Source organism: Phlebotomus papatasi, chromosome 2 (genome assembly GCF_024763615.1).
Source record: "Phlebotomus papatasi isolate M1 chromosome 2, Ppap_2.1, whole genome shotgun sequence".
Taxonomy (NCBI): domain Eukaryota; kingdom Metazoa; phylum Arthropoda; class Insecta; order Diptera; family Psychodidae; genus Phlebotomus; species Phlebotomus papatasi.
The window spans coordinates 70826228-70843423 of record NC_077223.1 but is presented as its reverse complement, the minus strand read 5'-3'; the positions used below and the strand labels follow the sequence as shown (position 1 = coordinate 70843423).

At 31.1% G+C, this 17196-nt stretch overlaps 1 protein-coding gene across 8 annotated transcripts in view; it reads left to right on the top strand.

The window, feature by feature from the left end:
• The window catches only part of LOC129804223 (2-oxoglutarate dehydrogenase complex component E1), a 44825-nt gene that overhangs the window by 8174 nt on the left and 19455 nt on the right, over positions 1–17196 (top strand). For 4 of the 8 annotated variants that reach the window (XM_055851347.1, XM_055851343.1, XM_055851349.1 and 1 more), the window contains exons 2-6: positions 2981–3087; positions 6832–6972; positions 7201–7386; positions 13456–13558; positions 14357–14438. In XM_055851347.1, coding sequence (XP_055707322.1) covers positions 2992–3087; positions 6832–6972; positions 7201–7386; positions 13456–13558; positions 14357–14438 — 608 coding nt within the window. In that variant the 5' untranslated portion in view covers positions 2981–2991. Of the gene's footprint in view, positions 1–2980; positions 3088–6831; positions 6973–7200; positions 7387–11992; positions 12117–13455; positions 13559–14356; positions 14439–17196 lie in introns of all 8 variants that reach the window. The other 4 variants (XM_055851345.1, XM_055851341.1, XM_055851346.1 and 1 more) reach the window with 1 other exon arrangement.

Below are 17196 nucleotides of genomic sequence, written 5' to 3'. Positions count from 1 at the left end.
AAAATTTGATTTATTTGTTGATAAAAAGGTAGACTTGGCCCGCAAAATTTGATATAAATTGATTTATAGCATTAAAGAGAAAAGTTAATGCAATTTTCTCTTTAATTTTTTAATGTGAAAAATATTCATGCTTTAGGTAAATTTAAACTTGTTTTTGCAGGCCAAGTCCACTTCTTTATCAATAAATAGAAAAACCCTAAATATTAAGTGACTCAAAGTCACAAATAACATATTTGGACGCTCACAAGCGGCAATTAATGTGATTCACATTAAAATTTTAATGTGCAAGTGTGATAACGCTGTTAGGGTAAATTAAGCCAATTCAAAACCTGCTCCAAATGGAAATTTTTCTCTATTCCAAATGGAAACGTCATTGTTTTCATGATAAATGCAGTACTAAGTTATCATTTATAAATTTTCTATACCACAGTTTCATTATTTAGTTGATTTTGCTCCAAATAAAACGAAAATCCATTCATATTCACAAATTTTAATTTGGTAATTTCTCAGAAAAATTAAAGGTGTACCTTTTCACAATCGAATTTTTCATATATCTGACCATGTTTTCCAATGAAAAACACAATGACATGATTTTGTTTATTCGTTTTGTTTAACATTTATGTCATATTTCTGGATAATTTTAGTTAAATTAAGTGCTAATCTTTATTGTTAACGGTACGTGAAGTTTTCAAATGAAATAATTACCTATTTCGTGAACAAAAAGGGTTTTTCTGAAGTTTCTGCAAATGCTTCAATAGGAAACTCTGGAAATATGAGTTTTTTTTTGGAGAGATTTTCTTATTGTTTTAGTTGGGAAAGGAGAAAAGACCAGAAATAGGAACAAATCCTGCACTCAGGAGCAACCTAACAAGGTTTTTGAAGCCTTTCGTCTCGGTTTCAGTTACACTGTTTGTCTCCAATTAGAAAATTTTCCTTGTCTCCATTTAGATTAATTTGTTTCCAATAGAAGTATTTTACACTCGCGTATTTTTCTTGTATTTAAGAAGTTTTCAAATTATATCTAAAGAATTTTCACTAAACAGTAACATTCTAGAAGAGTCAAGGAGCAAATTTATGTAATTCTCTTCAGAAAAAATATGAACGTAATGTGTTGAATCTTCTGTCAAAGTTAAAACGTCTGGAATCGGTTTTGAATTAGGACATTTACCCTATATCTCACATAACCGCATTCCTTATCTTCCAATGATTTTCTCCTTTTATGAATTTTCTATCAAATGAGCTTTCTATTGTATAACATCATACAAAGTGTACACATAGTTCTATAAAATTGATAAGAATACAATATATTGCATAAACAATTGAGTCAGCTGATATTAGACATTTTCAGTGGCAGTAAAAGTATTTTTTTCAAAATTTATCGCATTAGTTACGAAGCTTGAATGATTGCATTGAGTGTGGGGTATTAAATCAAGAAATATGACTCTCAACAAATGTATATTTTGTTGTGTTTGCGTTTGGAGGCAAAGTCAGATGCGGTTCAGCGAATCGCCAATCCAAACGGGCTTGGTTCCGTTACAATAAAAAAAAAGAAATAAAAATACATAAATCCAGCGTGGATGATAAATAGGAGGTTCTTTTTAATCTTATTTTTTTCTCTTCATTATTTTTTTGGAACGAATTTGTCTTCCTCGTGGAATTCAGGCAAATGTTTTTGAATGAACCCCAATTCAGTGGGGCTTCCTTATCACATGGTCAAGCAATGTCTATGTATGCTGATTGTGGCCGATAACGCAGTAATTTGTGCCGCAACAGAGAAATGGGTGTGTGGGATTCATTGACGTGTTGGAAATTTGCTCAAGTGTATTTGAACGAAAAAGCCCATTGCTCATAATGCTTTTGGCGCAAACTCTAGTCAGTCAGTTCGAGGCACTGAACGTGCTCAAACGCTCTTTTTGAGGTATAACTCAATACGAAGGAATTGTAAAGCACCAACGCGCCGTTTTGTAAAGTCAATGATTTGAGAAGTGAAAAGAGGGGGAGATACGATTTATTAAAAAAAAACAGAGTATTTTTATTGCAACATCAAGAGTCGGTAGAATTGAATGAAAGTAGGACACAAGTGTCTTGTTGATAGTGGTTGATTTTTTAAAGGTGAATGCTAAATCAAAATTCGTAAAGAGTTCTTTTTTTTTGCAAAGTTTGAAAGGAAGAGTGATTTTAAAAGAAATTTTTCCATAAAGTTCGTGCTAGAAATAAATAGTGAAAATTAATATTATTCTCAACATCTTAATAACAATTTACACTACAATAATTTATCTAGCTAATCTTGTTCACATAAAACTCGAGGTTTTTGCGTTCAATGGAAAATTTTTACCAAGCCTAATAAAAATAAAAATTTGACGTTAGAAATGCAGAGAGAGAGAGGAGGAATATGAGTAAAGTGAAGAATACACTAAAGAAGAAAAATATTTTTGTGTGAATGAGTGAATGAGGAAAGTGAGATTAAGAATTTTGAAAGAGAGGTTGCGGAGCGATGATGTTGAAATTTCTCAAGAAGAGTGTAAGATCACACAGAGATACAGATGTGAATTTTTGAAGAGTTGAAAAATTCATTAAATTATATAAGATGTTTCACGTGAGATCCGCAAGAAATTTACCAGTTTCTTTTTGTCATCCTAAATTGTCATTTTGCGTCTCTATTTTACTATATATAAATAGGAATAAAAATTGTCTTGCACGAATGTCCACTATCTTATCTGAATTATTTCTCAGGGTTAATCAACTGGATTCGCGCAATTTTTTTCACTGTCTGTGAGGTGATTCATTGAATTACAAAAAGATATATAACCAATTGTTCATGAATGTACGGGTTATTCGGATTTAGCTGACCTCCAGCCGAATGATTGTGTTGCTTGCATAGCATTGGATTATTGAGAAGAAAATTACGTTAATTTGCTATTGACTTTGTAAAATGCAGTATTATTTTTTTCTCTAATGCATTCTTTCCTTCTGTCTGCAGCCCTCAGAAAAATGTATAGAGCACGGAGTGCATTGAATTGTTTATTAGTCCCGAGTGGACAACAAACATTTGCATCATGGCTGAATTGCAGTGCTACAAAATCAAGAGTAAGTATTTACCTGTTATTTTATTCTTCATAATTTACAGCAGTTGTGATTAGATCATTCTTTCCAATAATACAGTCCAAAGTTGTTTACAAAATTTATTATGAATGTTAAAACTCAGTATTTTCCAGTTGGAACTGATAAAACTGACCATAAGAGAATATAATCAACAATAAATGACTTTATTGCAATGCATAAGTTACATAAAGTTGAACTGTGCTCTGGTGAAAACACTTTTTAATTTGGGTTAAACCTTTATTACCGGTAAATATAATCTGGCATCTGGCGGTTATTATAACAGAAGTAATCATGACATTTAAAGGGTTTAATTTTGTGAAATTGAAATGTTTCCATTTCTAGTATTCAGGAAATTTTTAGTACTTGAGTTTAACTAGCTTAAATTAGCTTAGCTAGTTTAAGTAGCTTTAAATTAAAAGGACTTTTCTCGCATTAACTTTAAAAACTTTACCGGTTTTAAAACCGGTCTCTAGAATAGGGCGGTTAACCCTTTAAGGACGATTGGGTCACCAGTGACCCAAAAATGAAATTTTGCCTACAGCCTTCTAAAGTTGTATTTTGTTCTAAAAAGTTAGAAAAAAAAATTTTCTGACCCTCAATTTTTGACCTTCTCGTCCTTAAAGGGTTAACCGGTTTTTCAAAACCGGGTAACCGTTGTTGGATGGGATCACTATATACAGTAGACTCTCGCAAATTCGGCTCTTTTAAGATCGGGCTACTTTTTAATTCGGGCAGCAGTTACATTTGAAAAAAGTTTGTTGTCATTTTTCAAGTATAATTATGATAATCAAATGAATCAAATATGCTCAAATTTAGCATGGTTTGTCTTAGTTTTGATGTGATTTTGCATTATTGAGGGATTTTCATGCAATTTACGATATATATCAGTGTGTAAACTCAATATCTATATGCACATGTCGCCCGAATTTCTGTTTAATTCGGCTGACATTTCGGTCCTATATGCCCGAATTTAAGAGAGTCTACTGTACAATTCCAGCCTGTACATTACTGGGTAAAAAAAATCCCAAATAAAATGCATTTTTGGTGATTTTTTAAAATCAGATTAAATATTTGTACTTAATATTCAATAAAGCGGTCTTCAGGCTATAGGTTTGGCCCAGTTTCCGAAGGACTCAGAATTCAAATTACAAACAATTTTATTGCTGTTAACAATAAATAAATTCTTCCATGGAAAACATAAGCTGCTGAGTCAATTGTACGCATGATACTGTTTCCTAGGCTCGGTGTGAGTCAAAACGAATTGATGTGCACATGGCAATTGGTTGAGATCAGTGGCAAAGATAGTCAGAGCCAGTGCCCTCATTGCTCAGTTGGTAGAGCATTCGCGTAGACAGCGAAAGGTCCCCAGTTCAAGCCTGGACGGAGGCAGGAATTTTTTCCTGTCTCTATTTGGGTGAAATTGTTGGGGAGTTGGGTGGGAATCACTTGTTCTGATTGTCGCCTCTCTGTGCATTTCTAATAACGGTTCTTAAGGTCAACGATTGAAAAGATGTGTTTTTCTCAACTTAAAGGGGGCTGTTTTGGGTCGTTAGAAAGGTCTTGAAATTCCTGACAAGCCTGAATCGGTTTCAATTTTTATCCGAATTTGTCGGTCCGATGGGGAGCGGATTGAGAGAGATTGCTCCCCATCAAGGTAGATATTCAAACCATCCCTAATCTTGATTTTATGGACCAAGCTCCAATGTATTCCCATCTTTTTGCCAACATGACGCATGGAAAGACTGAGTTGCTTCTCAAAAATCTCAATCACTTTCTTTTCCATCCCCTTGTCCTGAATCCCAGGCTTTTGGACACTTCCTCTCGGCTTCACAACAATAGTCTTGAGTTCCTTGAACCGAATTATAATCTTCCGGACAGTAGAGCGGAACACTTCCCGGTCAATTTCGCAATTTTAGCAGAATTCGAATTTGAATTTTTGAGATTTTTGCTAACTTTTAAAATTTTACCATGCTCTCCATTCTAATTACTCAGTCAAAAATCAATATCTTTAAAAAAAGAATTTCAGCAAAAGAAAGCTAATTAAATTCTCTTGAAACGACGCCGACGAAAAAAAAAAATCCAAAGCCTACTATGACTGATCTTACGTTAAGCATCAGGGAAAATTTTTCATGCACACGCTTTATTTCGAGGGACCATGCAATAAGTGATTTTTAAAGCGGTCGTAAACCCATAAATGGTAAATGATACGAAAGTTCTTTTGAGTTATAGCATCTGTATCACGAGTTCAAGCATTTCGCAAAGTATGGAACGCTTTGCCGCTATTTTACATGAAAAAAAAAAACTAGAAAGAAAAAAGAAGTTACAAAGATGAAAATGAACTACAAACAGGTCTCGTGGCAATTCTTACTTTTTTTTACAACAGAATTAAGATCTCGTGATATTTCAATGAGACAATAATGGTATGCTGTAGGGAAAATTAAACTAATTCAAAACCTGCTCTAAATGGAAATTTTTCGCTACTCCAAATGGAAACGTCATTGTTTTCATGATAAATACAGTACTAAAATATTGTATTTATATATTTTCTATACCACAGTTTCATTATTTAGTTAATTTTACTTCAAATAAAGCGAAAATCCATTCATATTCACAGATTTTAATTTGTTAATTTATCAGTAAAATTAACAGTATACCTTTTCACCATCGAATTTTTCATCGATCGACCATGTTTTCCAATGAAAAACATAATGATGTGACTGTTGTTTATTCGTTTTGCTTAACATTTAATGTCACATTTCTGGCTAATTTTAGTTAAATTAAGTGCTAATCTTTATTGTTAACGGTGTGAAGTTTTCAAATGAAATAATTACCTATTTCGTGAACAAAAAGGGTTTTTTCTGAAGTGTCTGCAAATGCTTCAATAGGAAACCCTGGAAATATGATTTTTTTGGAGAGATTTTCTTATTGTTTTAGATGGGAAAGGAGAAAAGCCCAGGAATAAGAACAAATCCTGTACTCAAGAGCAACTCAACAAGGTTTTTGAAGCCTTTCGTCGCTGTTTCACTTACACTTTGTCTCCAATTAGAAACTTTCCCTTGCCTCCATTTGGATTAATTTGTTTCCAATAGAAGCATTTTACACTCGCTTATTTTTCTTGTATTTAAGAAGTTTTCAAATTATATCTAAAGAATGTTCACTAAACAGTAACATTCTAGAAGAGTCAAGGAGCAAATTTATGTAATTCTCTTCAGAAAAAAATTGAACTTAATGTGTTGAATTTTCTGTCAAAGTTAAAGCGTCTGGAAATGGTTTTGAATTAGGACATTTACCCTATTCTATTTTGTCAAGCTTTTTGAAAATATTTTCTATATTCGACAAAAATCGCAATATTTAACTATCTCTTCAGATTTTTTCTTGTATTCGTCAATTTGATGGCCCCTGATCAAGATTTAATGTAGTTCTGTATCAATTCTTTTGAAGTATATTCTTTTCTATTTAAACAACTGATAAATACTGGAAATTTCCACTAGTAAAGTCAAGAACATTGTAAATTTGTTTTAAACTGAGCCTTCTGAAATTACGTTTTTTCGCGTAAATTACTTTTGTCATCATTAAAAATCAGTGAACTTTTTGGGACTTTTTGTCATGAAAGAATACAAATCACAAAATAGATTAGCTCATGATAAAAAATATATAAGTATCAACGTTTTACGTTTCTTTACATTTTTTTCGTTAGTATGATATGACATGGATTTTTTTTTGTTAAAGATTGCCAGTGAATTGCTACCAGCGTCATCACTGAGGCACTATAATTCAGCTGCGGCTGAACCTTTCCTCAATGGCTCCAGCTCTAACTATGTTGAGGATATGTACAATGCCTGGCTGAGGGATCCGGCATCAGTGCATGCGGTAAGTTTTATCAGTGAATTATTCTTATATTATCTTGATCTTTTTCGCACGAAACGCCTTTTTTAATGCCTCACATGGGGTATCTTATCAGAAAACTCGTGACATTGCCAAAAATTCGTGATGTTTTATAGTGTAAATTTCTAAAATTAACACATTTTGGCTCTCGTGTGATGTTTGTCTCATTGATGAATTGTTATCTAAGATTATCATTTTTTTTGCGTTTTGCAGTCGTGGGATGCGTATTTCCGAAATAATTCCTATACCGCTCCCCCGTCGCTGGCACCGGTGCCAAAGGGACATGTAGCTCTGTCTGAGATTCGTTCCCTGCCAGGTGCAGTAGGATCTGCAATGTCATCAGATGAGAAAGTCATTGATGATCATCTAGCTGTTCAGGCCATTATCAGAAGTTACCAGGTATGAAAGAATATTTATTCAGTTTATTTCTTTTATTTTTAAATTATTTTTGAATTTTCCAATTTTTTTTTCCAATGATTATTTTGAGTCAAAATATAAAAGGAAATTTCCTTATTATTTCTCCCAAAAAAATATCCAAAACAAAATACTTTAAAAGACTTTATTTTAAACACGGGATCTGGGGATTGTACATTTGTAGAAGAATTATGAATGTATAAAATTCTGGAAATACGGATAATATATATATAGCAGCTTCTTTTTTTCTAATTTTCTTAGCTTTAATTTTTTTGAAAATATATATTTGCTGCTCTATTTTTTTCTATTACCTAATAATGACCAAAAGAGATGATTATAATTATAAACTTATGGGTGCTTTGTCTGTTTCTTTTAACGTTTCTCTGAAAAGAAAAGTTTATCTTTTTTTTATAAATTGCTAAATAAATCAAGCTTCAAATTTGTACAGATTTCTTTTTGGGGACAGAGAATGTCAATGAAATAATAAAATGAATGATTTCGTTGAAGAGTTGGGTAAAAAAAAACGGCTGAATAAAAAGCAGCAAGAATTAATTTGCAAAGAGCCATTGCATGTGACCTTCAATTTTTTATACTTTTCAAACTGTGACGCAATTTTTACGGGTTTATTTTGTAATATTAAATTTTACAAAGTCTTTTTTTAAAGGTTTTGTAGTAGTTTTGCTTAATTTGAAAGGATCAGAACATGTTTAGTTTAAAAAAAAGAGAAAGTACAAATGGGGTGTATAATCATTACTACTTAACTTTATGTGATCATTGTTGTGTATTTTTTTTTAATATTCGATATAGAGATAGGAATTTGATTTTGTAAAAAAGCTTTACTCACAAATTCTTCATGCAATACTAAAAAAGAATATAGGTAAAGAAACTACATAGAAAAAATCGTTAAATTGTTCGTAAATGTTTGTGAATTTCTTTTGGAGACTTACGAAATGTTTGTAAATCGAATAACCACACACAAGTTTGTATAAAAGTTTACGCTTTTTCACAAACATTGTTCGTAGCATGATCACTTGACGAACATTTCTTTATTCTTTTACAAACATTTGTAAAATAACAAACATATGTAAAATGTTGGTAAATTTTTGTCATTAGTTCGTAATTTTTCACCAAACAAACAAAAATTTACGAACAAATGGCAAAATTTTACCACCATTTTTTGTATGCTTACGAACTTTTACGAACAAATGTTTGTAAAAGAACAAAAAAATACTCGTCAAGTGATCATCTTACGAACAATGTTTGTGAAAAAAAGTACAAACTTTTACGAATTTTTTTAGTAGGTTATACAATTTACGAACATATGTCCTCAGTAGTAATTCACAAACATTTTCGAAGAATTTACCGAAATATATTTTTCTGTGTATGATAGGATTGGCAATTCGATCGAAGAAAAATGGAAAAGTTCATTTGGTTAATTTTTCTTCACCAAAATAGATTTATAACAAAATTTAGATCAAACAAAATTTGAAAAAAAAGAATGGAGTTGTTAAAGCCAGTTATAGCCAGGCTTGATAAAAGTAAAATAAAAATTGAAGTCTTTTTTGAGATTGAAAAGATTTTATTGAACAAGAGAATAGGAACTATATGCAACAATAATTTTATATTTCAGGCCTTACAATTTTTTTTTGGTTGGATGAGTTCAATGATTTTTGACTATTTTTATTATTTTGATTTCAATTGGATATTACGCCTAATCTAGACAATCTAGACGTAGAATTATATTGACCTGGGGCTATATTGAAAACGGATTTGTTGCATATTTCTAAAGGAATCTGGGCTTTAACTTAATGTAATTTAGGTAGACAAAACAATTCTGGATCTAAATTAAATTATGCCTAAGTCCAACATCCTAGAAAGCCCCTATATATTGGGATCAATTTTTGACAGAATTTTGATGTTTCTATCTACAGCAGTACAAACGATTTCTTAAAAAAAGCATATTTTTGGACGAAAATTGCTCTCAGTGTGTACAGGCCTTAAAGATTAAATTTTGTCTATGAGTCAGTTATATTCCTTTCGGAACCATTGAACCCAGGGGACTTATTTGGGCACATTATGCATTCCCCATTCTCCTGTTCTATCTTAACCCCCAAGGCGGGTAAATCTACTCTATATCACAGTGATCTGTGTGCGTTCTGATACACACAGTACTGCTTTACATCACGGTAGACCAGCCTCGGTTTGTGGATCTAGCCAGTGAATGTGTATTCGACTAAACTCTGCATATAAAAACTTATTTCCTTTTACCAACCTCCCTTTTTTGCGGGTTATTATCAGTGCATTGGCATTACTTTTGCATCTATCCACTGATCCACTGAGGTCCATGTAGAGGCTTTTAGAAATATGCAGAATAATAGCGTTTTCAATATAGCTCCATCATCTTTTGTTATAATTGCAAGAAAATTTAATTAGTGAGAAGTGGGATCATATTCAGCTGGGGCTACCTTGACATACGATATTTTTTTTCATATTGAAAAAGAAAGCCGAGTCCTATCATCCAATTTAGTTCCATAATCGTTTTGTAGAGCTAAATTACATTACGTTAAGACCAAGTTCGTTTTAGTAGAAATATGCGAAAAAAGGTGCAAAAGCGTTCCATGCTTTACGAAATGTGCAAACTCGTGATTTGGATTCTATACCTCAAAAGTACTTTCGCGTCATTTACCGTTTACCAGTTCACAAGTGATGGATTCATAAATCACCCAAAAGATCCCTAGAAATAGTTTAAGAATAATAAAATTAACTTAGAAACAAAAATTAATTAGCTGTTCATAACCGGTACATAACCGGTTCGTAATCGATTGGAACCCGTTCGATCTTTATAGGATTTCCAAGACTTTTACAAAGAGCTTAAACATGAGATGATTCGGTTAAAAATTGAGTTCTTTATAGCCTTTTAAACATTTGGACTTGAAAAATCGATAGGAATGATTGAACGGTAATTTCGTATTTGGGCGTAATGTCCACCTAGTCACCCTCTAAAACATATGCAAAAACGAAAAAATCGCACGACACGTTTTCGAACGGTCTCAAGAAATTTGGTTTTGGATGGCCACAGGGTTGACTTGGTTAAGGTCACAAGTCTCTATCTCTAACCGTTTGGCGTCTAGATGTGGTAACGGCCAGACGGATGGACGGGCGAAGGACAGCGTAACGGTAAAAAATTCTTAACTTCAAATATCCAAAATTCTACCAAGATATGACTCCTTAGGAGTAAGGAGTTGAAATATAATATAAATAAAAGGCTCAAAACCGAGGGATTATACATATTATCGTATAGGTATCAATGTAGACCTTTCCTCCAAATGATTTATGTTTACTGTAATTTGAGATTACAGCGATCGTATTGGTTTGCACTAGAGAATTGTCGGTCATTTAAAGGTCTTTAATTTTTCCCTTATGAAGGATTTAATCGGAATCGATAGAATCGGAGCATAAAACCTTAGCATAAAAATCAGGAAAAATTATATTGCCTAGATTATGGACGTAACTTAAATTAAAATCAAAATAGTGAGCTCATTAAATCTTTGATCCTAAGTCAAGAGAAAATTCGTAAATTACTAAATTGTGGTAGATTTTTCCAGTTCCTTTTTTTGATTATTAATAATTATAATTTCCTTAGCCAAAAAGACGTAATGTTTTTCGTTTAACCTTTAAAATTTTTCAGGAATGTTTCAAGGATAATATGTTAGTTTCTTAAATGTAATTGTATGAATTGTTTTGAGGGTTTAAAGATTGTTTCTTCAAGTAATTAATCAATTATTCAGTTAATTTTCTTCAAGTATTAACTATATTCTGATGCTCTCGTCAAGTATTTTCAGGAAATATTACCCTTTAGATTTTAGAATACGTAGTTATAGTTGATTGCCAAAAAATACAATGATCGTGATTTTCCCAAATTCTTCGAAAGGGCGTGGCTTGTTTACTGAGACATTAGTCCCCGCCTTCAACTTTAATCAATGTTGTTTGATTGCAGTATATCGAGTAATACTGCAATCGACAACTTGGAGACGGGCTTAGTAAAGGTATTTTATTAAAAAAATAGATAAGAAAAATGATCACATAGAGTGAAGGAGTAGTTGTCAAAACAGTGCAACAATTTTCACTTACAGACTATCAGAAAAAAATTTTCCGTGTTCGTTACATGTAATTTTTTTTAAATTTCTTTATCTGTATGTTTATTATTTTTATTTTGCTAGAATTTTATAATATCCACATTTTTATGATTTATTTCTTTTGATTTAAGTAATGTCCCTCCCTAATTGTTTATATTCTCTTTTGTATGCAAAAAAATGACAATATCATTTTCATTGATATTAATTAATTTGCAACAATTTTATTTCAAATATTATAGTTTAAATAGTTTTTTTTTGGTTTTTTATAATTTGACTCATTGGACGAGATTGAATTAAAAACTTTGTTTTTTTTATATTCTTCAGTCAAATTCTATGACTTTCTCTAAGTTCTTTTTTTTTGCTATAAATTATTTTCTAACTTCTTTTATATATATATATTATATGAAAATATGTGATTTTTTTTCTAAACAAATTTATTGACAATCACAAAATAGTCACGTGGTCATTTGATGGCTGATTTGGATCCACTCGGAATTTTGAATTCTGAGTTAAAAGTTGGTCCGGATGGAGTGAAGCGACGTGCTAATGAACAAGTGACGAGAAAATATATGAATTTCGGTAATTAAATTTCAATGTCAAAATTTATTTATTTTTCTATTACATCTACTTACTAATTTGTAAAAAAAAAACAATTAAATAAAAAAAACAATCAGAAATTCGATTGAAATTCGGAGAAGTGCCTTGTAAATAATAATTAATTACTGAGACAACAGATGATAAAAAAATAATATCAGAAATTTGACAAATCATTTGCTTTTTCTAAATTGTTAATTTTTTTGGTACAATGATCTGTTTAATTTTCACATAAAAAATATCAACAAAAAATCAATACGAATGAACCAAGTTAATAACTGAATCTAAGATTCTAAACAATCTTAGGTAAAAGAGGAAATTCTTTTGGGCAATCTTAATGCTTTATCAATCACAAATTAATTTAATTCATTTTAGGAAACCAAGAAAGGTTTTTTCTTTTATCTTTTTTTCGTTTTATTTATTTTTTTCTTTAATTGTGTAGTGATTAAAAAATTTCAAATGCACAAATTTTTAACTTAATGAGATGTTTGCTAAATATAAATTTTATAATCACTCTTTCATGGCTTCATTATTATTTTCCTTTAATGTTTGTTGAGAGAAAAATTGTTTTTGTTATTTATCTTTTATTTTATTTATTTTTTGTTTATGCTTTTATCAACATTTTATAAGAAAAAAGGTATCTTTTACGTTAATTGGAAATGTAATAATGTTGATATATCCTTGAGCAAAAGTTGTGTGGTGTTTTTTGATAGCTTCTTCATGTTTTTCATGTAATATATTTTCTCTTTAGTATATTTCAATGCTTAGTTCGTCAATTTATGTGTTCTTTTTTTTCTTTTTTTTATATTTCTTTTACTTTACTTCTTTAATGTTTTTTTTTCTGATATATACAAAACACGAAAATTTGAGACAAAAACTGTGACAAAACAACAGGAATATACTGATTAACTTTTATAGAAAGACAAACTAAAAAGATTTTTATTTTTGTTAAAACTTTGGGATATTAACCTTTTGTAAATATTTATTTAAACATTCTATCAAGGGATGGATGGGCTGTAAGAAAAAATAATTAGTTGTTATACTTATTTATTCCTCAAACGGAGAATACTCTTTCTTTTCTTTTGACTCAAAAAATACATTCAAAAATATATGAAACACATTTCATTTATTTTCTATTTTTTTTAATGTTCTATCTCTATTTTTGGTAATTTTTTTTATCTAATGGTTACTAGAAGAAAGATAATGTTTTTCTTCGCTAGAATAATATTGTTTTTTCATCCACATTTAATTATTGTTATTATTATTGTTGTTGTTACTTATAATTACGGATGGGGAACCCATTAAAATCCGTGACGAAATTTAGATTCGAGGTCATCATATAGCTCAAACCGATCCTCTTGGTATTAACAACATTAATCTTGAAGATAAACGTGCAACGAAGTTAATTTACTCAAATTTTAATTTTGGTAAGTAGATATATTTTCCTGCACCTCACAAAAAAAATTAAAAAAAAAATATTCTTTAAAAAAATGAAGCAAAGAAAGGAAATTTCTTTTGAAAAAATACATGTTATTTGTTGTACAAAAATATTTTGAATCATCTGTATATAGTTTTTTTCTGTTTTATTTATTTTTTATTTATTAGAATATTGGAAAGGGACACAAAAATATTTAGTTTTGTTGAAAGTATTTATTAGAATTCCTCCTTCCCACATGTAGTAGATGCTTTAGTCACCCAAAGAATCCATCGAACACAAATTAATTGGCGTAACTTTTGTTGAAATCCAAAAAAAAATGATCAAAATTTTATTTTTGAAAAGTACTTTCCTATTGGTCCAGGTTAGTTGGTTTCTTCTTTCTAAAGCATGGTGTTTTTGCTCTTTTTTCACTCTTTCATCACAATTCTCAGGCATGATTAATGATTGATTAATTTGACTGCAGATTAAATGTAATTTTACCAAATTCAGTTCACCTTTCATTTAATAAATTTACTAAAACAAAACAACTCATCCTCTGAATAAAGACAAAATCGTGAAGTAAATAAAAAAATACAAATAGTTGTAAGATCATAAATAAACTAATATTAACTTACAAAAAAATATATATATTAGTCATTATTCGCTCCGAATTTCAATATTAAAAGTTTAGGCATTTAATTTTGTTTGAAAAAAAAAATATAAAATTTTTATAAGCACTTTTTTATGAAAGAAGATTTACTACAAGAAAAACTAAAATCAATATGTCTTGTATGATAATGGAAACTAGGTGAACATGATATGGAGAGAGTGTTCAAACTTCCCAGCACTACGTTTATTGGTGGAAAGGAGGAGAAATATTTGCCTCTGAGGTAAGACATGAAGCTCAGTTGTTCAAACAATATTGTTTATCTAAAAATAGAAGGGTAACCATTTCTCATTTAATAAGGAACTGCATTATGACACAACATGACTCATTGTTTTTTTTTTGTTTTAAAACTAGGGTAATGCGAACAGATACTAAATAAGTTAATATTATATTTACAAATCTTTTGTTTTATATTCAATTTTGACAAACCTCGTTTCATTCCGAAGTAAACCGAACGAAAGGTATTTAAGTTTTATTAGGTTAGGATTAGCATATAGGTCATACGGTCTATTTGACAATTGTTAACCCTGACAACGATTAAATCCATAAATATGAATCCTTGACTCCTCGTATGGCACGACCAAAGCCTGTCTGTTTAAAATATGATTCCCTTGCACTTATGGCGATTACCAGCAGTGCTACAGTGAGTTGAACATCAGTTGTCGTGGACAGTTCACTCCGAAGAAGTTGAAGAATAGGTGGTACCTTCAGAATTCTCCATTTTTCCTATAAGATTGTTCAGGTAAGCCCCATCAGGGCTTAATAATCGTATATTTAGGCCTGAAGGAACGGGTCCCGGTCAAAATCCTGAAAGCCAAAATCACGAAAGCCAAAATCCCGAAAATCCAAAATCCGTAAATCCAAACGTTCGAAAGCCAAAATCCCGATGAGGTAAAAATCCCGAAAGGCAAAATCCCAAAAACACCTTTTCCAAAAGATATTTAAAAGAATCTCAGCTTAACCGTTTAAGGACGAATGGGTGGGTCACAGGTAACTCAAAAATGATTTTTTTCTGCGGTGATCTAAAGTAAGTTGTGTCTTGCATTAAAAAGTCAGAAAAGAATTTTTTTTCTGGCCTCCAATTTTTTATTCTCCCGTCCTTAAAGGATTAAAACGTCATATTATCTGCTTTTTATTTGATATACTTTAAATAAATTTCAGTATTTTGATGAAATTGACATTGAATATTTTCTTCCTAATAGGTTTTTTCAGAATCCTTTAAACGAGAACGAGAGCACATGATTATTTAATCAATAACAAATAAAAAATTAAATTTCAGCTTATTTTTCTTATAAAGATATTTTTTTTTGAAAAGAAAATAAAGAATTTTTGATCTGTATAAAACGATTTACTTTCATGTAGAATTAAAAGAGGATTAGCAATTAAAATCGGTGATCCAGAAATCACAATAAATCTACTAAAAGTCTTAAGAATTGTTATGAATTCGTTCTTTCGACTTTCACGCCTTATTTAGGTTAACATGAAGTTCTGATATCTCTATTTTTAATACCTTAGCCGGTATCACTGTATATCACAGCTCCCTTTGTAGATCCGATATCATTTTATTTTATAGCACATTTTATGTCTTCCGATCGGGCCCAAACTTTGCCAAAATGTGTTTCACCACTTCTTGATCATGAATATATGGGTGGCTAAAAAACTTTCTCTGCCGTTTCTTAATATTATGACACAAAATTAGATTAGACATTACAAATGCGCAAAAATTCAACGGTAAAATGGAGTAATTTGAATTTTTGGGAAAAGAAGACCACGAAGAATCACAAGCTTAATTCAAGATACCGATTTAGGAGTACTTGTTTGTGTTTTTTTCTTTCTCCATTTAAAACCGTATGCAAATCCTTAAAATCTAAATTATAAAAGTTTCCAAATTACCCTATTTTATCTAATGGTTCTAAACCAACTCTTTCGTTGTTAACTCCAATTACCTTTTTTAGGGTTAATTTTACTTCTGTTTAGGTGTAAAGGCATCTACACATTGGGAGCAATTTTCGTCAAAAATTGCGTTTTTAAACGAAATTGTTTGCACTGCTGTTGGTAAAAACATCACAATTCTTTCGAAAATGCGACTTTTGACGAAAATTCTTAAGTTTTCTTAATGTTAACCGTTTTATGTTTAACAGCTGTGCGCGTTTTCAACACAATATAAACCGTTTTATGCTTCAGCTATGCAGATTTTATGCATAATAATCTAAGAAGTACAAGTTTTATGTACAATCTGAACCATCTTATGCTTCAGCTGTGCGTATTAGGTGAGATTCTTAATAATCTCACCTACTATAATCCTAACAAAATTTCATGTCGTCCGATCGAGCTCAAATTTGGCCAAAATGTGTTTCATCACTTCCTGATCACGAATATATGGGGGGCTAAGTTAAGTTCCCGGCCGGCCGGCCGCTTTTTGGAGCTTAATAACTCCTAAACTAAAAGAGATATCGACTTGCGGTTTTCGGCAAAGGTTATATATCGTATGAAAGTTGCAACTTGGTGCATTGATCCCCCCCCCCTCCGCCATTCTGAATACCCCCATTTTTTTGTTTTCTCAATGGCTCCGATCGATAAAATGGCATCGATCGGGCTCAAATTTTAGTATGTTATAGCTGGGTCTTAGAGCTTTCGATCAGCACCAAACTTGAGGACCCTTGACCCCCCTGACCCGAGCTATAAGGGTCCAAAAAAAATTTCTTAAAATGGCCATAACTCCGGTTCTAATTGTCAGAATTTAAAAAGTGAGGGCGCTATTTTTAAAAAGAAGATTTTTCAATTTTCTAAGTTAAATAACTCAAAAATTTTATTGTGCATTGGACTGAAATTTTAGTATGTTGTAGCCGCTGATTATACCTATCAAACAAAAAAATACTTAAGTCGATCGATAACCCCTGACCCGAGCTATAAAGGGTCAAAGTTCGAATATTGACCGGCCTCTATCTCCGGTTCTAATTAACGTTTTGAGCTAAATCTTG